Genomic DNA, 27542 nt, shown 5'->3' with positions numbered 1-27542 from the left:
TGGGGCTTATGAGCTTGGGTACCCTTGTGTTTGGTTAAGATGAATGTTAAGAATTACAATAGTCTTGTGATGAACTTTTCCTTTGATGAGATTTTCTATCTTCTTGGTGAAGCTTGCGTCTGAAGAAGTTCTGTTTGAGCTCCTGAGTTTTTCATTTCCAGTTTCCCCTCATTTTGTATTTTGATTTAATTTAGTAGGTGATATATATCATATATCGAGAATATTATCCATCCCTTTATGAAATATGTGGCCAATTTTGCAGAAAGTTCATCACCTTCTGTTTCTTGACTGAAATACAATTTCCAGCTCCTTTCTTGGGCTCCTCTTGCCATATTCCCTGTCAGGATGGATTGTACCCTCAAATTTTAAGCCAAAATTTAAGGGTGTGTGTGTGTGTGTGTGTGTGTGTGTGTGTGTGTGTGTGTGTGTGTGTGTATTTTCAAGATATTTCATCACAGCAAGAGGAAGTAAGTAAAGACAGCATTGGTCCTGAGAATTGGGGGCTTGCTGTGACAAACTTGACCATATGGTTCTTAGGTCTTTGGAACTGGCTTATAGCTGGAATGTGGAAGAGTGGTTTTTCTTTGGGCTAGAAAACCTCTCACATGCCAGAATCAAAGCTTTATGGGCTATTCTGTATTCTGGTGGGAATACAAGAGTGCTACAAATCAAGGCAGCAGAGGTCCAGTGCATGAAGCTTCAAAGGAGCAAGGATGTCTATGTAATACTTTGGTTAAGAGTCTGGCTTCATTCTCCCTGAGTCTTGAGCACTTAAATTGAAAGTTGACTTGGAGGAAAATGAACTAATTTATTGTTGAGGGTAATTTCAAGAGAAAGAGAGCATCCTGGCTATGGCATGGCTTCTTTTGAATTCTATTATCTAGGTCTACACTGAAAAGGAGCAACTGTTGGATAGAAATATAGAAAAAACTGTGTAGATATTTGAATAGGAAAAGAGCAAGTGAAATTTTTCAGTCAAGGTGTATGCTGCGAAAGAGGCTATAATTTTTAGAGAGAAACATCTGCAATATCCTGGGATAATAGGAACATACACTGAGGGCAAAACTCCACTCATTGTAGACTTTAACTCGAGAAAATGCAAATTTGTTTAAAATTTGAACTGAGGCTGCCACTGAAGGGGTTCCCTGATCCTCAGCAGTACTTACCTAGAGAAGTGTTTTCCCAGGACCAATACACAGCAGCTGATACAGGGGCCAGGCTGCATCTACAGCAGGCAGCAGGACCTAGGCAGCATAAAAGAACCAAGACTCGGTGGATAATAAAGTCTTACTCTTCTGCCAGGCAATGGCTGACAGGGTCAGAATCCCTACAGAGAGGCCCCAAAAGGGCATGGATGGAGCTGTGACCATGCAATCTAAGTTGCAATGGAGACACCAAAATGTTAGAAATACTAGAACCAGGGAGCATCTGTTGAGGAAAGCGGCATGAGTGTATTAATGAGGCCCATTATTACCCAGGACCGAATCATTTTTACTACCCACTTTTCCTACACCCAAACTGCTTTCAGTATTTATCATGAGTAGAAACAAACAAATGATGGCTAGTAAAGAAATAAAGTAATAATTAAAACTTTCTTTTATTAAATTTTGTGTACAGAGACATGCCAGGAAAATAATCATGAGTCTATTAGACATGCGAGTGAAAGAATCATGAATCAATTCTAATAAAACCAAAATATCTACAAAAATATAAATCTAACAATTACTTAATTATACTTCTGATGTAATGTTTCAGATACTTGATTCATCCTTGGATCCAAAATTAATAATTATTAAAGTTACCAAAGTGTAAATTGTGAATGTAATCTTGTGCTTACTAAACTCACAGTGTACTTTACATGTTCTCCTTCAAGTATTGCTGTTTTAAATTCTGATACAAAGGAAAACTCCCACTCAGACAAATCCAGAACTGAAGAACTTTGAGTTTGTTACAACAAAGCTTCCACAGCTTACCCTGAATCAACTATTAACCAGGACATAGTTGGAGACACGGGGTATTCCTTAAATAAGCTGGAGTGACTCCGAGCTGCTATGAACATAACCTTGAAGGGAAGCAGGTGTAGATACTTTGGTTTGGTTTAGAATTGTAAGAGTAGACTCTATACCTAGAGAATCTCTGAATAACTTCACTACAAATGTGAATAAGACATAGAAGCAATCAATAAAACGTTATGATCCAATTAGGATATAAATATCTTTTACATGATAGAAGGTATCAATTACCTATGTACTTTCAGTTAAATCTTAGCAGTAACCACTCATCTATAAGTCAGACAAAATGAAGTGGGTTTCCAGGGAGGAGTGAGTATTTTATTGCCATGTCATGGTGAATGTGTTAGCTTTGTTTCACTATAACAAGTATCTGGGATAATCAGCTTTTAAAGACAAAAGGTTTATTTGGGTTCATGGTTTTGGAATTTACATTCCATGGTCAGATGGACAGAATATCATGATGGGAGCAGATGGCAGAGCAAAACTGCCCACCTCATAGCCAAGAAGGAAAAGAAAGGAAGACCAAGGGGCTGGGACTCCCATTCCCTTTCAGGGCATGATACAGTAACCTAGCTTCTACCCACTGAATTCTATTACACCTTCTAACACCTCCTCCTCGCAGGAACACCATGCTGGGTCCAGGTCTTTATCATGTGGCCTTTTAGGAGAAAATGTAGGCTTGATAGAAAGCAATCGGCATTCTAGCTCTTGTAATGTACCCTGGATTCCTGCTTTCACCATAGACTACCTCTGTTGCTCTCAGCTTTGGAATGCTGCTGTTTGAAACTAAAATGAGAAGGTAAAAGCTGAGGATTTATGACCTGAAACATGCCTGCCTTTCTGTCTTCTGTGCCCATCATTCACTCATGCAACATGCTGTGTGCCCCCACACTGCCTGGGGTACTAGGAGTAAGAGGGTGACTAAGACATGGAACTAGTGGGCGATAGAGATAAGTATGCTGGCAAGCAAATACAGACAGGCTCCGTTCAAATGGGCAAAAATGGAAACTAGGTAAAAGAGACACTTGGTTTGGTTACAGGTTGCTCCTCAGATGGGACAACTGCTGATCAAAACCCAGTTGTCTCCAAACTGAGCACCATGCCTACCTTCTGCTTTCATCGTGATATGATCTTTCTTTCTGTTTCTCTTATGACACAGATCTAGGATTCCCTTTATTAAGGTTTGGATTTCTGACACCTCCTCATTTTTCTCCCCCAGGTGGAACATGTTCCCATGGGTTGGTTGCAACAAGTTGTTCACAAAGTGATTCTTTCTATTATAACCAGGCAAAACCCTGATTGAGCAGGGAAGACATTAGAATTTCATGTACATTTGTATAGATGATATCTAATATTTGTGTGTTTGTACTGAAGGTAGTATATTTCAGAGTCAGGCTGTACCTTCTAGAAGAGTGGTTCTCAACTTTCCTATTGCGGCCTGTTAGTACAGTTCCTTGTGGTTACCCTCAACCATAAAATTTTGTTGCTACTTCATAACTGCAATTTTGCTACTGTTATGAACTGTAATGTAAATATATGATATGCAGGATATCTGAAATGTGCCTCCAAAGGGGTCATGACCCACACATTGAGAACCACTCTTCTAGATGACTAGCAGCTTAAAATTTGTAGTATTCAAGTCTTACTTAGGTTTTCCTTGGATTATTAAGCTGTCTTACAAATTTGTACTGAATAGTGGAAAGAATACTCATTAGCCATGATCTGCTTTTATAAAATCATAATGTGATGTTAATAATCCTAGAGTCTGAGCCACAATCCTCTGCATTTACAGTGTCCTTTCGGAGCTTCTTTTGGTTGGGCTGATGCTTGCAGACAGCATCCATGTTCTTGATATCTATCTCTATGACTTGATCAGAGTTCCATGCAGAAGTTTATAGATGTTCCTTCCATCTTCTGTCTATAGATTTCATCAAACCTCTCATTCTGAGCCACCGTGAAGTGGTTCTTCCAATCACCCACAGTTCCTAAAAGATGAAGCCCAGACAGGAGCGTTAGTCTCTGATTGACAGACTTCATGTATTTGAATAGAGTGCCGAGTGTCCACTTTGGACCTGGCCTGACAGTGACCCAGTTCCTCAGCTCCTCAGTTCTCTTGTCTGAGTGGCAGCCTGAGTGGTCTTTGTGCAGGGGCACCAGCTTCCAAATCAAGTGGACAACTGATACAAGGGCACTTGGTGACCTGGGATCTTGGCTCTATCTCTGGTATACATACATACTGGATAATCACAGTTGTAAAAATGAATGAATGTTAGACATATAACTATACCAGGGGATCTTAAGATGTTCTGCTGGCCAAAGATCCTGGGCATAAGAAAATATATATTGTGACATTCCATGTATATGCCATCTAAGAACAAGCAAAACTAACCATCAACTGAGAGTGAAAGATGAGAACATTGTTCTCTGTAGGAAGAGCTTAACTGGAAAGGCTATCAGAGGAAATGTCCCAAGGTGATGGAATTCTTTGTTGCCTTGATTCAGATGTTGGTTAGTTTTTGTTTTGTTTTGTTTTTATAAAAATGGTTGAACTGTACAATTAATTTCTGTAAGTTGTTTTTTATGTAGATTATATCTCACTGAAAAAGAATTTGGAGGTATTAGAATGACATATTTTTCAACAAGCAGTGATTAAAATGATTTTAGATAGGGAAATACTCTGTGTAACACCTGTGATTCTTGCAGAAAATTATTCAATTTGATGAACAAACATGTTTATTATAGCATTAATCATAAAAATTTAAATATAGTATGTATAGTTTCTATAATTAGAGAAATACTATGATGAATGACAACATGTCCATGAGGCCTGAACAAACAGTGATGAGCAGAGATCTTCGCTCCTTGCTCTAGAGAGATGGTTCATATTCTGGTAAGCAAAATTGTACACTACAGCCACAGTTTTTGCTTTAGTGAACAAATTTCTATCGTGGTATCTATATTTCTGTGTCTATGGGCCAAAGCAAGCCAGCAAAGAAGCAAACACAAGTGTATGCAGAGAATGGTGGGTGTGGATGGGCTTGAAGAAAGGCTACCCATCAAATCCTCACCATGGATTCAGAAAAGAGGTATCACTGTTTCATTTCAGGGGCCTGGGATACTTTGTAGACTTCAAGGATCATGGGGGTGGGGGTGGGGGGTGGGGGGTGGGGAGGGAGGGACCTTGTACAGTTATGGAAAGGAAATGCATATGCTAATGAAGTGGAGGGAGGGGCTTCCTGCTGTTTCTAGCTTTTTGGGAAAGGGGTTTTAGTGAGGAGCTGTGTGAAATGGTCAAATCAGTATTGACTTTTTTTTTTTAACAGTTATTTAATTTACTAATTTTTAAGTAAACAACAACACTTTCCCCTTAAAACTGGACCACCTGGGCCCATTAGAATTCCTCTCTCAAAAAGTAGGAAGCATTAAGAGGTTGGTTCACAGCAGTACATGTTGGAAGTCATGAGCCTGAGCGTTTAGGGGTCATGGTCAAAACTAAGTCGTGAATAGAAGCCAAAGCAGTGGCTATGGAGTAGGAGAAAGGCACAGGTGGAAGACAGGAGGCATGCGTGTGGACAGTAGCTGTACTTACAAGAAGAGCCTTACAGCAGAGAACTAACGTTTCAAGGTCTCAGGGCTGAAGAGTCTAACCTCAGGCAGGGTTCCCAGTGAGGTGTGCACCAAGAATAGACCTGGCCTTAGTTATCTGGAAGATTTGATTTGTAGAATCTCTGTACAATAGGAATGAGTCTCTAGCCTTCTTGGGAGCATGGTATGTGTATTTGGGGTATACTGTCTCAGAATAAGGGATAAAGAATGATCTTTTCTCACAAACCTTTTCTCATAAAAGGGGAAATGGACTGGTCCAGGATAGATTTGGGAATGGTTGAACGATTTGTCATAGGATTCTCTTTCATTCTCTCAAATGATGTCTCTTGGACGATTTTATCCAGCACAGCTTCATCCAAGTTCTTTCCCATGAACTGCATTACCTTCTGGATTTCATGCTTTGGGTCCTGTGGGTGACGGTAACATTGAGTTGGACTGGAATAGAGTTTTAACATGATCCCATTTGTCCAGACATCTCTGTCAGAAACACATTCCTCAAGCAGCTTCCCTGTCCCTGATCCTGGAGCAGTAATTTACTTACCCTCTTCATATCTTCATAGAAGAGGAAGAGAATCTGGTATCTATCTCGAATCTCCCACCATCCTTTCACATGGTCAAACCAGGATCCCCAATTTACTGTAACAAACAAAAACAGTTTTCATGAACATAAACCTCCTGAGAGTCAGGCTTTTCTCCTCCTCCTTCTCCTCCCTCTCCTCCCCCTCCTCTTCCTCCTCTTTCTCTTCCTCCTCCTCCTCTTCCTCTCCCTTCTCCTTCTTCAAGTGCATCAAAGGCTAGAGACATGGTGGAAGGAAAAATCTTGTGTCTGATATATCCTAAGGACACTGATATACTTGATTCTGAGGTCATGTGCTTTGGGTTAGTGTTATGGTTTTTGCCTTAAATGCTAATGAAAGGATAGTGTGGATTATGCACAATCACCTGCACCCTTGTATTATGACAGGAATATCCAGGATAAGGGTAGCTCTACAGGCCAGGAATCCCTGAATACAGGCTTTTGAAGTAGGATGTGGCTGCTTGCTGAGAGCTAGGGTTCTGTACTGTGAAAAAAGCCAGCCTCTTGGCTTTACCTCGTCCCTGTTAGTGGTGGGACTTGTCTAAGGGCACATGACATTCTAGGGACTCAACTGTTTTGAGTGGTTCTCTCAACTCAACCGTACTGGAGTAAGAACATGGGGCACCGAACATTTCTATTTACCTTTCCCATTGATAAAGTTTTCAAAATATTCATCCCAGGAGCTCGGTTCTGGCAGCATCTTACTCATCCTGTAGAAGTGGTAGTAGGAAACCATGCAGTCTTTGGCGTTTCGAGCCACATACAGGAACTTTGGAAAGGAAGAGAGGTGGGTTAAAGGGGCTTAAATATGTGAAGTTTTGAGTTCTTGCTTTGACTAAGACCCCTTGAGGGACGCTCAACCCTTCTGCACAGGCAGTACAACCTGGAACATCATTGCCAATTATGCTGCGTCTAGCCAGGCCCTATTAACTCATTCATAGTTAACTCAAGTCTTGATTTCCCCCTTGCTATCAGGAGCAAACTCTTCCTCTATAAACTCAGACCCGTTATCCAACTGCCACATGTATGCCAATGAGCCTCCCCCGCCCAAAAAAAAAAAAAAACTCAGTTTGATTTTTGGATGGGCAGTAGCTCCATCCTGTGTTTGCGTCATGGAACAGCACCATGACCGAGTCTCCTATTTTCTGTGAGCACAGACATTCCTCCAAGATAATTATTTTTGCTCCTGTGTGTTTTTATATACCTGACTAAGCAAATGCTAGGTTGGTTGAATAAGGGCCAGGTTGAGGAACCCTGCTGAGAGACCCTGTCACCATCTCAGAGATCTAACACATGGTTCTTCCAAGTCATCATGTGGCCATGCTCCAATAGAGAAAGTTTTCTAAAGGTTTGGCTTATTTTTTTTTCCGCTTGATTTCATAAGCTTTGAATCTTACATTGTCTTTTACTTCAATATTGCCTGGCATTTTGTGAGTGTCTTCTTTCCTTTCCATGTGTGTGACTTCCAGCCACATCACATGACTCGCTTCTTTTCTCAGCCCTCATTACATTCCATTTCCAAGTTCACATGTTTTTTTTCCTATTCAGATGCATAATATGAGAGTTAGGCTGGTTTTGATTTATATATATATATATATATATATATATGAACATATATACATTCAATTATTAAACACCATTTATTTATTTGACAAATTCTGATTATAATTGCATCTTATTTCTCCATGTCATTTTGATACAATTGTTCATTTTTGTACAACTTTAACATTCTCTTATGTCTACATATAGTAGATTTGTCAGAAGTTCTTGGGGCTAACTCTGATGTTCCTTTAGTAGTCACCCTTATGATGGGTCTTCCCTTTGGGTATGTTTAAACGTAAGTTGGTGAGCATGGTGGTAATCTGGGGCCTGAGCTAACTGATGACTCTGGCAGTGGGGGTCACCTTTGCTGACTTGTGAGCCTGTAGTGTCTTGCACAGGGCAGGGAGAGGGAGCTCATCTTTAAAAACCTCTAAGAGAGGACACAGGCTACCCAGAAGCTGCCCGGGGTCTCCATTACTGTCCACAATGTGTATTATATTGGTAAATTGGTGTTTTTTGAATTCACTGAGAAGCTGGTCCTGGAAGTAGAGTCATTCCATCCCCATTTCACATCTGAGCATGTTTATCTAAGTGTTCTCCAGGACCCCTTATCTGGAGATAGACTGGTCCCCTAACTCTGTGACAGGGAGGAAAGGGAACAGGAAAATTGCCCGAGTAAAGATGTTCTTGAGAACATCTAGAAGGTGAACTATTTCCTACAGATGTTACTTTGTTTAGCCCATTGGGAAAGAGAAGCAAGAAGTTCAGACCTGGGAAAGCTCAACCATAGGGAGAAAGCTCAACCTATAACTCCAGCTGATGTCTCAACTTCTTCAGTCAGTTTCTGGAAAACATTATGAGCACAGGATCTGCTGATGTTACCTCTAACTGCTGCTATTTGTCCTTTTACTTGAAAGCCTATTCTGCTCTGCCTGGGACTGTTGATGGGTAAGTCTGTGCTAAGGGATCTTCATCAGTGTGAGTCCCGCCTTGGTGATATTATCTTTCTGCTGTTATTTGTTCCTTGACTTGGAAGCCTTACCTAGGGGAACACTCTTCTTTGCCCGGGACTCTCTCTGTTGGGAACTCCAGCTGACTACTTCAAGAGGGCTTGCTCAGTCAATTCTGATGAATGCTTTAAGCACCTGATTTGATGATCTCTCTCTCTCTCTCTCTCTCTCTTTCTCTCTCTCTCTCCATCTGCCTGCTGCCTACTGTTTATTCTTATTTTTGTCTTTGGCTTGCTGCATATTTAATAAACTCACTCCTTCAAAACTGAAAACATAGCTATATTGGTAGCTCAGTCAGTAGAGCACGGGACTCTTAATCCCAGGGTCATGGGTTCGTGCCCCATGTTGGGTACCAGATATTGGTGGATTTATTAAGGCAACTCCATGTAGTTAAAAATGAGATTTATTTGGGGGATAACTTACAATTAGTAAAGGGGTTGATTATAGGATTCAGGAGAGATAAGGTGCAGTCCAGCTGGGTTCTCTGAAGAACTCCGCTTGGTCTACCATCCAGCATCCAGGATCACCAAGAACCAAGAGAGCTGGCACATCTGGATCTCAGGTTTTAAGGGCTCCTGTCTCGGCCCCACCTCAGGGGCCAGTCATAGGTAGGTGTGACAGTTACCAGAAGCCTCACTGGGGGTAGTACTTCCAGGTCAAAGCTGGAACAGCTACCCACTACATCTTGCTATTGTAGATCATTCTCTGGACCACAGAGCACAACTCCTCCACTTACTCATGGAGGATGGTGGCCCTTGATACCCCTGCTTTCTTTGCTTTCTTTCTTCATTCTCCTCCTCCTTGTGCTGAAGCTCTGTTCCAGTCCCTGCACAAACATCAAAGCTAATGTTTCTGAAATACCCAGGGCATCAAATATTCCGGCATAGCTCCTGGCTCAATTTGCTTTCCTGAATTTTATTTCTTATTTATTTATTTATTTATTTATTTATTTATTTATTTATTTATTTATTATCTATCCATCCATCCATCCATCCATCCATCTATCTATCTATCTATCTATTTAACCCAGGGACTTTCTTTCCTTGTTTGATCTCAGTTGGAAAACTTAAAGGGGCATTCCTCAGTAGTTTTGTGATATCCAGTATCAGTAATGCCAGAAATAGAATGTTCACCCCTCACTCAGCTTTACTGTCAGGGGATAAGTCATTTGTTCATAGGAGTCCCAACTATACTCCTGTTATCTAGACATCTTTTAGTCCTTTTTAAACAATACTGAATTTTTAAATTATTTTATCTATATGGGTGTTTTGCCTACATGTATGTATGTATGTGCACCATGTGCATGCAGTACCCACAGAAATCAGAAGAGGGCATTGAATCCCCTAGAACTAAAGCTTCAGACTATTGTGAACTGTCATATGGGTGCTGGGAACTGAACCTGGGTCCTCTGGAAGAACAGCCATTGCTCTTAACTACTGAGCCATCTCTCTAGACCCTTTTTGTCCTCCTTTCCTTTACTCCAACTTATGAATATCGTATACTTCTCAGCAAATACTAGCTCATTATAGGACCTCAGCACTACCCACTGCAGGGTTACTCTATCCTTGTACATACCTCGCTTGGTCCAGCATTCTCTATGTGGCAGGAACAAACTAGAATAGACACTAGGGTACGTGACATAGTCCTAGAAAGAGTGAAACAAACCTGGAGGCTTCTGAGGCTGCAGACAAGCATTTACTCTGTGGCTTTACTTCAATTTACCATTCTGAACAATCCGTGGCACTTTTTCTACCCAATCTTGTCTCTGCTCCATTCTATGTGACCTCCCATAAGTTACAGCCTATGGTTCCCACTCCCCATCCCCCAGTCTACTTCACTGAAGAATAGACTCTCTCTAACAGCTCAGTCTGGCCTCTGCCTTCACATCACACCACTCTACTGACTCTATCTTTGTGTTGTTTGATTTTACTGCTGAGTGTTAATACTCAGAGGTCGTGGATAGAGATTACCGGAGAAGGTATTCTCCCCAGCTTCTGGAGGCCTAGCTCTCTGGGCTTCCTGCCCCAGCCCCCAGGGGAACTGCTGCTGTCTTACCTTACAGTTGCTTGTCCAGAAAGATGGTGGCAGCAGCTGAGTGGGAAGATGGGTCTTTAGTCTCCTTGGAGATGGCATCTCATTGGCTTCATCCACACCTTTAACAGAGTTCAGGAGATGAATGCACAGTATGCCCAGCACATTAGAACTTCCACTCCAGGTGATCCCCACCTTACCTATCATCCACACATGGATCTTCCTATTTTTTTGGCTTTTTTTGGGGAACCCTTTAGAGAGTTACTGGTATTGCCTTTGTTTTTATAGACTCACAGAGCTTGAGAGCTGGATATGAGCTCTGAATGAATTTACTTTGTCAGTTTATAGAAGATAAGATGGAGTTTTTTATAAGTGTGTTCTATTGAGAAAATCCAAATCAGACTGGTCCTCAGGCCCACCTGAAGCAGTCTTTTTCTTCTATAAAGGAAATGGCAAGTCCACATCAAGAACTTACATGTGGATCTCTAAGCCCACAGAATAACAGATTCCCTGGGTGCCCAAATTCCAGGAGAATGGCAGACTCCATTCTTCCTTCTCCAAGGAAATTTATAGGTCCAGCCTACCAGACCTCAGGATATCAGAGAGCTACCAGTGGCAACACACCACTCACCTGTGCAATGGGTACAACCTCAGTGGGTACCCCACACACGTCATTGGAGTTACACATTCCTACCCTGGAATTCCTTCTCCTCCTGCTTACGTATAGGGATCAGAGACAGCCTGACTACATGAAACCTCCTACTTCCTCTGAGACCTATAAGAATGGACCCCCCTCATTCTATCATGTCACCTAGGTTCTCACCAGAGCCCTTCCCTGTTGCTGTCTGTCTGTGTGCCCATGGAGTTAACGATTCTTTTAACAAGCCTTCCATATCAAATTAAACTCTTCTCAGAGTCCTCTCTAAACCCAAACCTGAAAGCATTTTATGGGTATCTCAAAGGGTTTAGTCTGTCACATCAAGGACTGTGGTGAATTCAAGCTGTTAGGTGGCACATTTGAATCTGGACTCTGATTCATAGCTGATGTTAAAGATTCTTTTAATCGAAGAAACCTGTCACAGAGGAGGGCACTTACAGAAACTAGAAATATGACTGATAATCAGTAGCATTTAACTATAAATGTGCAGCAGGAGGGTATGCTGTGAAGCGACCTTCCATATTGCTTACATGATGTGAGGTCTGGAAAGTGACCAGGTATAATGCTTAATTTCCATTATCAACTTGACTGACTTGGAGTCACTGTGAAATATATTTCTGGGTGGGTATGTCTATGATGGGGTTTCCAGAAAGGCTCACTGACAGAACATGGGTAGCAACAATGGGGAATTAGACTAAACAGAAGGGAAAAGGTGAGCTGAGCATTAGCATTCATCTCTATGTCCTTACTATAGATGCAATGTGATCAGTTGCCTCAAACATCTTGACGCACTCATGTGAGCTGGGTGTCAAACTTCAAGCTAGAAAAGCCCTCAAATACTATATGCAGAGCTTAATGGACCATTCTAGTGGTGATTTGGAAGAGCAGAATGCCGAGAAAAGAGTAGATAATGGAGACCCAGCTCATGACGTTTTAAAGGAGCTGTATTGAGAACTGGGCTATAGGTTAGTTTATTACATTTTGGTGAAGAGTCTGACCCCATACTGCCCATGTCTTAAGAATCAATGTGAGTTTGAATCCACAAATAAGGGGCTAATTTGTTTAGCAAGGACATCTCAAGACTGAACAGTGTCATGTGGTAGTTGTTGCTCGTGGCTGTTACTCAGTTCCACAGTAAAAGAGAGCAAGTAAAACAGAAAGAGATGAGCAGTGTGCAATTTGGCAAGGAAAGAAGCATGACTTGATTTAAAGGTTCAGAGAAGGCAGAACAGAAGTGGCTATTAGTTCAAGAGATGGCCTCATTCAAGAGACATGCCCCTGGGGACAAGAGCGAACAGGCTCTGCCAGGCAGAAAGGCAGGAGAGACTGTTGACAGCTGCCATCTGTGGTCCCTGGAGCTGTGCTCAGTGACCCCCGTGGGGAAGAGACTGATCATTCTGGCCTCTGGAAGGCCGGAACACAGAACAGAAATCTGTGTCTGTGTCTGGAAGATGAAGCACTTTTCATCTCAGGAAAAGGGTGAGAAAGTAAACCTTGATCTACTTGATGTACTTGTAGAGGGTGCCTGGGTAATTTCTTTGTACCGTCTTTGGTTGTGATGCATAAAAATAGTCTCCTTTGAGAGTGGGAAACCACACACTGTCCTCTTGTTTCCTGAATGGGTGTCAAATATCACAATATCCGATTGTTCCAAAAATGAAGCTATTCCAGATGGAAAATGCTCTAAGTCAGTTCAGGAGAAATGAGGAAACAAATCACATGATAGGGAGTTAGAAAAGATAACTTGGAAGATCACCCACCCCCCCAAATAATCACAGTCAGAATAGTCTATGCTGGGATGGCACCCCAAAGAGGAGTCACAGCAGGGCTGGACCAGATACGGAACTGCAAAGCAAGTGGCCACCTACACAGTCAGGGATTTTGAGAAACAGGCAGAAAGGACATCCTGACTTGAAGACATCCATCCCCTTGCCTGGGTCCCAGGTTCCTAAGTGCATCTGCTCAGGAGCTTCCCATCTGGAGACATTTGAAAGGACTCATCAGAGCCTGCCAATGACTGCTTCAAGAGTGTCCCACTTCAATGCTAGACTTGCTCTCACAGCAGCGCTTCTTAGGGTTCCGAAGCCTTTCTTAAACATCACTCTGCAGTGAGATGACTGAGGGAGATCAGCCCCTGTGCTGGTTTCTGTCTTCTGCTTGTTTGGTGAACTTTCGCTCATGTGTGAAGAGAAACATCATCAGGTTAAATGTTAGGTAAAAAACAAAGGCTTTTCAACTGGGCAAAACTAATTGGCTCCACCAGTGTGTGTGTGTGTGTGTGTGTGTGTGTGTGTGTGTATTATTACCAAGGAAGCACTTGGTTATAATAGGGTAGGCTACTGAGTGCAGAGGTCTATGAACTGCTAATGAGTCAAGTTTTGCATTTTCTTGTGTTCTACAGTTGCACATGATCAGAGCAAAAAGTGTGATAAGAAAATAAGGCAGAACTTCACCTTTACGTACATCTTTCTTCCTTGCTGACTCACATTTGGTGGGAATAAAGACAAGAAAAGAGATGAATCTGGGCATAGTGACCACATGCCTTTAACTCAGCACTCAGTAGACATCTGTGAGTTCGAGGCCAACCTGGTCTACATAGTGAGCTCCAGGACAGCCAGGACTATGTACAGAGATCCTGTCTCAAAAAATGGGGGAGGAGGGAGAGGAAGAGGAAGAGGACAGATTGAGAGACAAGGCGAGGAGGGAGACAAGGCAGGAGAGGAACACACAGGGAGTCAGGGGCTCTTACCTGATGGCTGGGGTGGCCGTGCCCACTCAATAAAAGGGTGTCGGTGTTGAATGACGGCCCGCCGACACTTCTCTACATCCCCGTTCTGCTCAATCATGTCCACAATCTCTTGAATCCATGTTGTCCCTGAGGAGACAGGGAGGAGTAAGAGTCCTAAAACTGACTATTTCTTCAAGCATCCCGAAGAAGGGATGTGGGGCCAGCTATTGCCTTCACCTTCCACTTAGGCCAGGATCCTATCAGTTACGTCAGGAAGACGTTGGGTCTCTGTGGAGAGTAGAACAGGGTCGATGAAGCCCACCTCTTCCCCGGCACAGTGATAGCAGAGGAGAGTGGGCTTCAGAAAACCCAGGGCTACGGGTATTTGAGATGGAGCCCACCATGGGATCAAAAGGGGGGCAGGTTTGCCATTGCAGGGGGTTCTAACTAGGTGAGGAGTTCAGATGTCTCAGAGGGTGAGGCTGGAGCTTTCACTCTGCCAAGTTACCTGATTTAGGGTAAGTACAAATGAGGAGGTCATCTGGCTTGGCCTTGAAGGTCTGAATCTGGCTCCAGTTGTCCACGGTTTCAGACATCAGGGTGATCCCTGCTATCTCTTTCCTTTTTGTTTGCTTGCTCAATTCTGGGGTAAGTGCCATGATGTCTTATGGTGGAGGGTCCAGTCCCTGTGAGAAAAGAACATAATGGGATTTTACAAATACTGGGGCAAAGCATACACAGCATGAAAAGGACTCTTAGCTGTAAGGGTACTGCTCCGTGGCATTAGTAATATTTCCAGTGTTGTATGTCCACCATCACCTTCCATCTCCAGGTGTGGTGGTATTGTGTTCCCCAAAATATCGTGTACCTTAATAAACTTATCTGGGGTCAGAGAAAAGCCACTAGTTAGGCAGTGATAGCACACGCCTTTAATCCTAGCATTCCAGAGACAGAAATCCCTCTGCATCTCTGTGAGCTCAAGGCCACATTGGAAACAGCCAAGCATGGTGACACATGCCTTTAATCCCAGAAAGCCAGCCTTTAATCCCAGAGAGTGGTGGTAGAAAGCAGAAAGATATATAAGGCGTGAGGACCAGAAACTAGCAGCATTTGGCTGATTAAGCATGTGGCTGGTTAAGCTTCAGGCTTTCCAGCAGCAGTTCAGCTGAGAGCCATTGGGATGAGGACACAGAAGCTTCCAGTCTGAGGAAACAGGACCAGCTGAGAAGTTGACCAGGTGAGGTTAGCTGTGGCTTGTTCTGTCTCTCTGATCTACCAGCATGGACCCCAATAACTGGCCTCGGGTTTGATTTTATAAGAACTTTTAAGATTCATGCTGCATCCAGGAAACATTTCACTTTCCTAGATGGAAACTAGGTGCCCATTAGCGCTAAATCTCTGGTCCCTGGTCCCTGGCTACCACCATTTCTCTATCTCTTTGAACTTGAGATGCTTTAGATAAGTAAATTGAAATTGTTCTTTTGTGAATAGTTTGCTTAATGTCGTTTAATGTTCTTAAGGATCAGCCATATTCTGGAATGTCATTGGATTTCCTTCCTAATTAATGCTGAGTATTATTGCATGCCTGCTTGCACTATGTTTTGTTTATCTGTTTGCTTATCCATGGGCACCTGAGTGCCTTCTTTCAGGCACCACAGATGATGCCACTTTAAATGCAATGCACAAATATCTAAGGCCCCGTGTTCATATTTTTGGGTCTATAACTCAAAGCACAGCTGCAGGATTGTATGTTGACATTTTTTGAGTTCTCATAGCACCTTTCTTCAGTTGCTGTATCATTTGAGACATCCACCAGCAGTGTATAGGACTCTGTCACTGGCATGTAATGTAACTGGCTCAAATATACATCCCAATAGATTTGTTTTGCATTTTCTTTTTTTTCCTTTTTTTTTCTGGTTTTCCAAGACAGGGTTTCTCTTGTGTAGCTTTGTGCCTTTCCTGGAGCTCACTTGGTAGCCCAGGCTGGCCTCGAACTCACAGAGATCTGCCTGCCTCTGCCTCCCGAGTGCTGGGATTAAAGGTGTGGGCCACCACTGCCCGGCCCTTGTTTTGCATTTTCTTTATGACTAGTGATGAATTTCTTCTCACGTGCTTCTAGTCTACTTTGTCTTTTTTGGAGAGATGCACATTTTTTGTAATGTTTGTTTGCTATACCTAGAAGACTTGGAAATACACAAAAAGGACAGCAGGAGGAGTGAGCCTCCTTACTCAAGATTAAATTAATATTGCAATTCCAGAAGACATTTACTACTGCTGTTCCGAGGATTGACAAGGTGACATTTGGTGACTGCTACAATGTGCTGGGCTGAGTACCTTTGGACACTGACTCATTTTTAATTCCTACATAACTTGAGCCACAGAACATTAGAAGGGAAGGGTCTTTATGGAAAGGGTCTTTATGGAAATGAGTAAGTAATTGCTAGAGATTGAATAAAGGAAACTGGCTTGGCCACTCTAGGGAGTGGGAGAAGGAACAGTGTGCCCAATCTGGCCACACCAGCTTTCAGGGTGACTTAGTTCTCTAGCATAGACACAGTGCTTTCTGAAAATGAAAAACCAATTATTCTTGAAAACATTTCAGACATAAGCAGCAGCTATAATAATATGGCAGAGAGGGTGGACTTTTTGATGATGCTCTGAGGTGTGGTGGAGTCAGCTTCAGCAGAGGAAGGTAGATTATTGCCATCTCTTCATCCTTCTCTTCCCTTTGGGGTGGTGGTGGGGTAAAGAGTGTGACAAGGTCTCTCTATATATCCCAAGGTGCCCCAGAACTCACTGTGTGTCCCAGGCTGGCACTGAATCACAGTCCTTCTGCCTAAGTCCCACTCTGTGCTGAGGTGACAAGGGTAAGCTACTTCACTTGGTTTGGAGCATTGACACTTCTCACGGTCCTGCCCAAATTTTCCCTTCTCTTTTAATTCACATCACAATTTTAACACAAAGAAATAATCATCACTCTTCTAAATATGGGAAGGCTTGTGAGCCACAGGATCAATGGCTTGCTCAGGACCTCAGCTGGCATCTGCCTACAAATCCCATCATCTTTCTTTTAAAATTGCCTCATTTTAAGTTGTAGGTATGGATGCGTGCGTTGAAATTTAAAAAGCCCTTGCAATAATCCCATGTGCACAAGGAAGGCTATGTCACCCAGGAATTGTTATGATTTCATGTATTTTTGTCCTTTTCAAATGAAAATGGTGGTGTACACCATCATGGCTGCCAAAGATGTTCCCATCCTAATCTCCAATAGAGCACTGCTGGAGGATGTGGGGGCACTCAGTGTAGTTTAACTTGGTTGCCATTGCCAACTCTGAGACAAAGGGGAACAGACATCAAGGCCTCTAGAAGCTGAGGCAGCAGCCTGTGTCCTTCACCTGCACAGAACTGAAGGCTGCTGAGCAGGGATGAAGGCTGCTAAGCAAGGATGAAGGATGCTGAGCAGGGATGAAGGCTGCTGAGCAGGGATGAAGGATGCTGAGCAGGGATGAAGGATGCTGAGCAGGGATGAAGGATGCTGAGCATGGATGGAGGATGCTGAGCAGGGGTGAAGGCTGCTGAGCAGGGATGGAGGATGCTGAGCAGGGATGAAGGATGCTGAGCAAGGTTGGAAGATGCTGAGCAGGGATGCTTTTCTAGAGCCTCCAGAGGTGCAACTCGGTACCTTGATTTTACCCAGAGCCTGTGATCTTTCAGATGTCTGACCTCCAGGAGTGAAAATGACCAGCAGGGTGCAATGGCAAGCAATATGAGGAGCTAGACAGGAAGATTGTGAGTCTGAAGCCAGTTTAGGTTAAAGTTAGACTCTGTTTCAAAACATCGAAACAAAACAACAACAATAAAATAGTATGAGTTAACAAACCCATGTTTTTTTTTCTTCTAAACAGTGCCCTGATATGTATCACCATGTACACCAAGTTGGCCTCAAACTTGCCAGGATCCTTCTGCCTCTTGTCCCAAATGCTGGGATTACAGGCATGTGCTACCACATGTACTACCATGTGCTTGTGTCATTTTAAGTTGTTACATTTGTGAGCAACAGAAAACTATATGTATACATTTATATTGTAAAAGCATCATTGGATACAATGGACTGAATCATGTGCCTCCAAATGCATAAGCTGAGCTCCATTCTTCATACCTTAGAATGTGACTGCTTGAGATAGGACCCATAAGACTTGATTAAGTCAACATGAAGTCTTTAGGGTAGGCTCCAATTCAGTCATACTGGGACTCTTCTTAGATTTTGACCCACAGAGAAACACCAGGGGGTACACAGAGGAAACACCATGTGAGGACATAGTAGAAAGTAGCCACCTGTAAGCAGAGGCCTTGAGAAAACACACCACCTAACACCTTGATCTGGGACTTCTTGTTCCAGAAAAAGTTGATTAAACTGCCTAGACTAGGGCACTAGATCAAGCTCAGAAACCAGCTCTTCTCTGGAACATTGGCAAAAAAAGGGAATTAATCATTTGTATTGGCTTTCCTATATTCATTGATCAAATAGTACTAGAAGGCACATTTCTATTTATAGAATTATTCTAATAAATAAAAGAAGATGATTTTTTCCTTTTTATATAATTGTAATACCTTCTTGCAACTCTCAATGAATATAAAATCTTGGGCCTTAATATTCAATAAATAACAAAAGAAAGACAATCAGACATTGTCTCTTAATGGAGAATGCTTTCTCTATGAAATGTTCCTGCTAAATCACTGCCACTCCAACTGTATCCAAAGAAGAATGTTTGGGAAGTCTAGAGGACAGGATACTGTGAAACCTCAGCACAGGGCAAAATCAATAGGGCACAGACCTGCATGAGTCTGCAGGACAATGATACACTCCCTCAACATAGATGGTAAGAAAAAAAATTGAAGGTATAGACTTAGAGACCTTTAAAAAAAATCATAAAAGGACACATTTAAAGAGACCAAAATGACCAACAAGCCAGCCTAAACTATTATGTCTAAGGATGCTTGGTCACGCATGTTAATAAATTATCAAGAAAAAGCAGAAGACTGGGGTTGGAGCTCACTGGGAGAAGAGCTGCCTAGCACCCTGAAGGCTCCGGGCTCCATCCCTAGCACAAAGAAAAGCCAGTTCATGCACTAGGGATAAACCCTGGTCCCACTGCCGGGGCCCCACAAACTGCCCAAGCCACACAACTGTTACCCACGTTCAGTTTGTGTAGGTTCCCCGGCTATCAGTCCAGAGTCCATGAGCTAGGGGGAACTGTGGTTGGTATGTAAAATAAAGAAAAGAAAGGGAGTGTTGCTTTGAAATATTAGGACAGTGGCTGCTCTTAAAGTGGGGGAGGGACAGAGCCTGGACTGGGTAAGGGGAGTGTGTGGAATGCAACTTTGTTGTTTGGCAAGTTTTTGCTCCTTCCTGGTTTGGCTGAAGGCTTGGATGTATACCTTATAATAACCTGTTATTCTAGGCATTTGCTTTATATTTAGCAATAAAAATACACGACTCCAGACTGTGAAATCTAGAGGATAGTATGGGAAGGGGTTGGTGTACTAAATACAGAAAGCATATGCAGGCTTCACCAGTGAGCTTTGTGTTACTATTCTGAAACAACCGAGTCAGGCTCTCTGGAGAAAAGAGCCTGGGCGTGGTGATGCCTGGTTGTATCCCAGCACTTGGGAGGCTGAGGCAGGAAGATCACTAATTTAAGGGTAGACTATGCAGTGAGACTCAAAAAACAAAAAGAAAAAGAGACTTGTATTTAGTTCATGGTTTGGGAGGCTTGAAATCCAAACAGCTATGCACAGGCCTGGGGTGTTATCACATCCCAGTGGGAACAAATGGCCCTGTCTTTCTCCGTGGTCACTCTTTCTCTTATAAAGCTATGGGAGATTCATTTACAAAAGCCCCACTGAAGGTTCTATCCTTTAGCATTAAATAACATAAGACGGAGGCTCAAGCCCCTGCCAGGGTTTGGGAGGACAAATCACATTTCAACTATAGCTAGGACCCTTCAGCAAAGGTGTACCTTGGTAGGGAAGTCCGGGGCTTAGAGCTTTAACATGGGGTGTGTGGAAATGGGCATGGATAAAAAGGTGGGCAGGTGTTGTAAAGATGTTGTAAGGTGTTGTAAACGAGTGTGTTTTATCCTGCAGATATCAAAAAAGAGCCAGCCTTTGTGGGTTTAGGGAGGTTTAGAGTTGCGACTGGGAGGTAATGACTTCACAGTCTTCAGTCCACAGAGACCACCAGCTCTGTAGCAGGCTGTGTGTACCAGACAGGTAGAGCTGAGGGGCTGGATGAGGCTGTGAAAGTGGGTGAACCTCACACAGATGAGGCCTGAGGTGTGGTTCAGTAGTGGACGTTTGCCCAATGAGCACCATTCTCGGGTAGATGAGTTTGGGAGTGGGCTGAGGGGGGCGGGAATTCCTGAATGTTTGATCTTACAATGATACAAAAGCCAAAGAGGCTCAGTAGAAATCGGATTCTCAAATTGGGGTCTGTTCCCAGACTTGTAGTTAGTGTGTAGTCCAAGCCTCTCTCCTGCTGCTGGGCAGCAGCTGATCACAGGAGAGCAATTGACTTGCTCCAGCCGGCTGTGCTCAGGTCTGGCAGGCTAAGGATATCCAGTGCTTAGAATGGTGGCACTTTCTACTTCTGATAACCGTGCGGAATGAATGTCAAGAGACACAAGGTGGTGTGATGGCCACAGTATGCAGGGTTGTGAGAGAAAGACAGTCATCAGAACCTGCTCCTGCTGCCAAGAACTGATGGTGGAATAAAAATACTTGCTGCCTAGTGCATTGTGTCCCCACATGCTGTATTGGAGGCCCACTGGCGAGGTCGGGGTGGAGGGTGGCAAGTAGAACCTGATAGAAGCTTGGGGGAAGGAGGTGAAGCAGGAGGGTGGAGAGAGTGGATGGTGCTGGAGGGGGAGAATGCTGTTAGTCCTCACAGAAATTTCACGACCTTGTCACTTTCTCTTGCCTCTACTTATAGGTTGCAACAGCTATGGTCCCTGCTACTTTTAGAATTGGACAGATAGACACACAGACTTTCCCAGACAGCCACCTTTTCATCCTGTCAGGCTAACTCAGTGTGGCCTCCTTTGTGAAACAATCTCTGTGGGTAGTTAGCCTTTTGATTCTTTTTCTGAGACAGGGGCTCACACTGTCCTCCAGACAGGCCTCAAGCTCATAGCAATCCTCCACCCTTGCCCTCCAGCGGATCTTACATTGCATGTAAACTTTACAGATCCTTTGCCACGGTGCTCATATAAGTAACCACCTTGAGCAGGGGACCTGGTCAAGCCTCTTTTATAGGCCCAGCTTGAGTAATGGTCAAAGCTGGGACATAAGGAGAAGAAACAGTCATAACTAGAGAAAGCTAGTTGGCTGGCAAGGGGAGAGGCTGTCCAGGCCAGGGAGGAGAGCAGGGTGCATAGGGAAATGATATCATGGGGAGGAGAGTGTATGAATTTCTAAATCAAACCCAGCTAGTATTGCTTTCATAATAAGCCTTTTATTATTTTTCTCAAGTTCCTAAGGACTTAGCATCTTTCTGGCTTGAGCTAATCTACTTCTACATTAGCACTTTACATGACTGAAGACTAAGAACATACACCAACAAATTAGGTCAAACATTTAAGATAAATTGTGTTCTTAACTTCAAGCTCTAGTGGTCAGTAATCTCAAGGCTGGACTGCCCCAGAGTTCAGTGAGTACCAAAGTACATTTAGAGGAAACGGGAAAACATTTCTGGGGTATGGCAAGCACAGAGGCTCAAATTCTACTGTGCCAAAAGTACCAGATCTTCAGCAGGTACCAAGCAATCCAGAAGGCTTTGCTGTCAGTGTGGTTAGCTACAATCTTAACTAGCAGAATCAAGATAGCAAGAAACAAACATTGGCATCTGTCCAGTGAGGAAGTAACTCTCATGGTATTGTTATTGCTCAAGTACAAATCTCCACTATCTTGAGTACCAGCAGACTCAAGGCTGTTTGGATGAATGCATGGAGGCAAACACCCAGTTCCTCCCTCTCTGTGACCACCTAGCGCTCCACTCTGCTCAGGATCCTGGCTTTGTAGCAGAGCCTCATGCTCTTGCTGCTTGGGTTTCTCCCTCCCTAGTCTGACAGAGAGTCTAAAATGTGTAAAAACAAGGGTGTAGCCATGCTAAAGGTTGAAAAAGAAAGTGTCCCAAAGTCCCCACACTCTGCCCTTTGCTCAGAACCAACCTGTGACTGGCTGAGTGTAGTCCTCATTAGTTATTCAAACTAGCAGCATGAAGGCTGACATACATGCCCCCCTCTTCGCCTTTCAGAACTGGTGATGCTAAGACATGCCAAACAAACAAATTATTAGCCGTCATGTTTAACTAAGTAAACTACCCTCCATCCTCCTTTGCCTATAGTGAAAAGAAGCTTAAAACCTGTGTGAGTTAAAAAGGTATTTCAAATACTAGTCCATTATCTTAGTCTTGCTGGCTTGTTGAAGAAATCTTTTTCCTTTCATAACAGCCAGTACTTAGTTCCTTAGGTCTTGTTCTACTGGTAAATAATAGGCCTGGGTTCAGTAATGAGGAAACTAGAAAGCTGGCTGCAGGGTCTCAGGCATTCAGCTGGACCTTCTTTCATATTTACTTTTTCCATCTATAAAATGTGGGGCATGCTAGCTGCCTCCCATCAGTACCGCTACATAAAAACAAGGTGATGAACACACCCACCTAGCACAGACTAAGTTTGTTACAAATCCTGGTTCTTTCCAGAGCACATTCATCAACACCCACATGCAGAAGGGACAGAACCAAAGTCTAATATTAGAGCTTATGTATGTGTTTATTTATACTTGTTTTATCCCATGATAGATATACACGCATGGAGGCAAATTATGTCCCTAGGTGTCCTCGGCTACCTTAGAAATCAAACTGGTCATGTGTTAATCTCTTCTGGCAACTCTCAAACTTTTTTCATCTGCTCAGCTAAAGCTTACCTCATCTCCTTTGATCCTGCACTTCTTAGGACCTCATGGCTGACATGTCTTCTACCTCCTCTTTTCTAAAGGAGGTTACCTTTGTTGACTTGCAAGTCCCAAATGCTCTGTAGCAGAAGTCCCTGTGTCCAGGCTGTGTGCCACTAACCCCTCTAATAGCTCTGCTTGCCTCTGTTGCCACACACCACACCGTGGGCCACCAACCAGATGCCAGTAGATGAAAAGACAGAAATGTTAAACAGTGGGCCACAGTGGAAACAGACAGCTAGAAGCCAGGACAGAAAGAGGATGGAAAGTCTTCAAATATTCAGTACACTTCTGACAGCTCATGGGTCAGATAAGGGGGGGGGTCTTCAAAAAAACTTGTAAATATTAAAATTCTAGTCATATATGCGCCAAACACAGGCATACCCAATTTTATAAAACAAATACTGTTTATTAGATCTAAATCCACAGATTAACCCTGACAGTGATATTGGATGACTTTAGTACCCCATTCTCACAAATTGATGGGCTATCTAGACACAAACTCAACAGAGAAACATTGGAATTGAACAAAATAATAATTCAATGGGACTGAAAACCATAAAACATCCACCTGAACATTAAAAATATACTTTCTCCTCAGCAGGACAAAGAACTCTCTCTAATATTGACCACATACTTAGGCAAAAAGCAACTCTCAACAAATACAAGAAAATTGAAATAATTTCTTGCATTCTATCTGAACACAATGGAATATTATAGCTTTGAACACCTACATAAAAAATAGGGAGATCTAAAATTAATAACTTAATGATGCAGTCAAAAGCCTCTAAAAACCAGGAGCAAACCAAAACCCCAAATTAGTAGATGGGAAGACATAATCAAAATAAGGGAAGAAATTAATGAAATGGAAGTGAACAAAAAATTTATAAAGAACCAATTAAATAAAAAGTTGGGTCTTCGAAAAGATAAACACTTTGACAAACCCTTAGTTAATCTAATCAAATGAAAAGGAATGTCCATGTAGGAATGTCCTAAATGAATGAAGTCCTAAGTGAATGTGTGTGTTGACAGATCCAAATTAATAAAATCAGAAATGAAAAAGTGAGACATTACAACATACACAAATGAAATTCAGAAAATCATAAAAATATACTTTAAAAGCCTCTTGACTTATCAAGATTAAACCAATAAAAAATAAATGATTGCAACAGACCGATAACTTGTAATGAGACTGAAGCAATAATAAAACGTTTCTCAATTAAATAATGCCTAAAACCAGATAGATTCACTGCAGAATTTTAGCACAATTTCAAAGAACTAATCTGAATGCTATGCAAATTACTCCACAAACTAGAAAAAGAATGCCATAGCCTGCAGATGTAGAAGAAAGCTGTGAAATACTGATTTCTAGACATGACAGGGTTGTTGTATGTATCAACTAACTCACAGCAGCTGTGGTTACTTGCACAAGACCTGTACAAAGTCCATAAACCAATGAAAAAGAATTGGATTAAAATTCCAATAATAATTTATTGCTGCTACCAAACTCCGGCATGCCTACAATCAAGAGAGCAGGAGACACCAAATGTTGGCAATGACAAGAAGATTGAATCCAATCATAACTCTTTCTCCCTCCACCCCATTTTCTCCTGTTTTTTGTTTTCTATGTTTTATACTGAATTACTATTTTATAATCAGAATATAAAATGATATTTTCTCTAGCACGATCTTTATTAAAATACTCTTTTAATTACAACATTTCATCCTTTTTTCCCCCCACCAAACTGTCCTATGTACTTCCACTCTGCTCTCTTTCAAATTCATGGCCTCTGTTTCTTTAATTGCTGTTACATACATTTATGTATGTGTATATATTCCTAGAAGCAGAAATGTAATCTGATCAGTCTGTATAATGTTACTTGTATGAATATGCGTTCAGGGCTAATCATTTGGTTTGGATAACCAATGTGAGGGTTCTTCCCCAGGGAAGATTTTTTTCTCCTAGTCTCAGCATCCCTTAGTTGGCTTAGTTCTTTGTCTAGGGTTGGAGCCTCATGAGCCTTCCCTCTTTCACATTGGTGTGTCTGTTGGTGTCTTCCTTGTCCCGGTCAGGCTTAGGTAGTCATGTTGGTGAGACTCCATGGGTGTACATTTATTTCTCTGACATTTCTAGGAGACACAGTCTCATAACAAATGGCTCTTGCAACCTTTCTGCCCTTTCTACCACATGAATGCTGAGCCTTAGGTGCAGGAGTTCTGTTGTAAACCTACCAGCTGGGACTGGAACTCCAGCCAGTACTCTGCACTTTGACCATTGTGGTTTTCTGCGATGTTCTCCGTTTCAAAGAAAAGTTTCCTTGATGAGGGATAAAAATTACACTTCTCTGACTAGCCTCTGGCAGAAGTCTTTGGCATAGAGTCTCATTTGTCTTAACATTTCCCAGCTCTATTTCCAAAATTAAAGGACCAGTAGAGCCAGAGCACAGAGAAACAAAATGACAGGATACGTGTGGACGTGCATGATGGGTTTTAGACTCACTCCTGAGAGGGTGTGGGCTAATTTCCCAGAATCAGGATTTGGATGTTGACATAAGGGGCAGAATTTGTAGAGAGCAGGAATTTGTAGAGAGAGTTAGTGCATCTCCACAAGGATGGGTGGGGTGCTCCTTGTCTTGCTGAATTTGAAGGCTTTGATTGGGCAGATGATGGGCTCTGGGTGGCTGCTGCTGCTTCTGCCTTAGTTATTCTAAGACTTCTTGAGATGAGGGACTGCCTTGAGAAACTGTTGCAATTCCTGTCCATCCAAGCACACAGAGGGGTCCATTGGTCTGCCATCTGTCAATAGGCATGAATCCTCCAACTGAGTGCTAACTGCTGTAAATGGTTATTTGGAACAATGTGGTTCTTCTTTACAGCATCTGTGTCCCAGGACACAACCTGCTTTCCTGTATTGAAGTCTTTGCTCCTTTAAAACTGACACTTTTCTTTTTCAGTAGTAATGATAAGACAGTGCCTTGTTGTATGTCTGGCATGTTCTAGGAATTAGATCTTACAGTTTCATTTCAATTTCTGGCAGCCATGTGAGGCAGCTGCTGTTGCTGCCCCCACTCCTTGCCACAAAGGTACCTAGGCATTAGCTCTGTTCACAGTACAAAGCTCAGATTGGAACCCTAGCAGGCTGGCTACTTGGTGGTTAAGAGCACTGGTTGCTCTTATAGAGGGTCTGGTTCAATTCTCAGCACCCACACAGTGGCTTACAACCATCTGTAAGTCAAGTTTCAGGGGACCCATGCCCTCTTCTGACTTCCATGGGCAAAGACAAAACATTCATACATAAAATAAGTCAAAAAATTAAATAAACAGCAAAGCAAATAACATTTTTCTTGTTAGTGAAGGTCATTTGAAATTTGTTCTTGTCTTTTAAAGAGCTAATAATCCCACATATCTTGCAAAATTTAGTAGCATGTTTTCTTATATTTTTGATTGTGGGTCTAGCCTTTAACAGCTGAGCCATCTCTCCAGCCCTAATAGCATAATTTCTATTTGGTGTTTAAATCCAATTCACTTGAAGAACTAAGTAAAGTCAAGGATATAGACCAGCAGTTCTCAACCTGTGTGTCTCAACCCCTATCAGATATCCTGCATATCAGATATTTACATTACTATTCATAACAATGGCAAAATTATAGTTATGAAGTAGCAGCAAAATAATTCTATGGTTGGCAGTCACCACAATATGAGAAACTGTATCAAAGGGTCACAGCATTCAGGAAGCTGAGAACCACTGATCTAGGCTATCTTTACTTACAGTTGGTGTATAAAGGCAAGCAGTGTATACCAGTAAAGCAGGTACAGTGCACGTCCTGTTTTTCTGAGAGTCTTTTACCAGGATCCTCCTTCAGACTAGTGAGTGCCCTGACCCAAGTTATAAGACTGACAGCACAGGAATCCACCCACTCTGGCCCCATCCAGGAGGCGTGTGCACATCTTGGCATGGCTGCTATGGCTTTCTTCAGGAAATCACTTTCCAGCATTGCCATATTGGGTTCTGATTAACTAGCTTACTTTTGATAGTATTGGCCACACCTAGGTTTGAATTCAGGGTTGTATTTCTGTCCTCTGGAGAAAAGGGCACATAGGTTGAATTAATTCTCAATGTGGGAGGAAATGTCAGAAGCATACTTCTTGGAAACCAGGTTTCTGTGGAGGACATTGTACCATCTGCATGTCTGGTGACACTTAAGGGGACCACTGGTGGCCACTAGTTTCTGACATCATGTTCTATTTAGAAAGCCAGAAGGTGCTGCAAACAGATAAGGGAGAGTCTGTGGATTCTATAAAAACAAGGAGACAGGTTCAGAGGAGTTCCCCTTAATAAATAAAAGAGAAAAAACAAAGAGATACTGAG

General features: G+C 42.5%; 1 protein-coding gene across 1 annotated transcript; it reads right to left on the bottom strand.

Moving 5' to 3' along the window:
* Positions 1–1573: 1573 nt before the first annotated feature.
* Positions 1574–27089, bottom strand: LOC114708906 (sulfotransferase 1C2). The gene is made up of 8 exons (XM_028892468.2): positions 26943–27089; positions 14673–14850; positions 14186–14311; positions 10803–10900; positions 6838–6964; positions 6160–6254; positions 5845–6025; positions 1574–3997 (listed from the first exon to the last, which is right to left on the bottom strand). Exons 2-8 carry the CDS (start codon positions 14821–14823, stop codon positions 3885–3887), a joined length of 891 nt encoding a protein of 296 aa, XP_028748301.1. The 5' UTR covers positions 14824–14850; positions 26943–27089; the 3' UTR covers positions 1574–3884.
* Positions 27090–27542: the final 453 nt, after the last annotated feature.

This window comes from Peromyscus leucopus, chromosome 16_21 (genome assembly GCF_004664715.2).
Source record: "Peromyscus leucopus breed LL Stock chromosome 16_21, UCI_PerLeu_2.1, whole genome shotgun sequence".
In the NCBI taxonomy this organism is placed as follows: domain Eukaryota; kingdom Metazoa; phylum Chordata; class Mammalia; order Rodentia; family Cricetidae; genus Peromyscus; species Peromyscus leucopus.
Note: the sequence above shows the minus strand (reverse complement) of the source record. Positions and strands in the feature narration are given on the sequence as shown.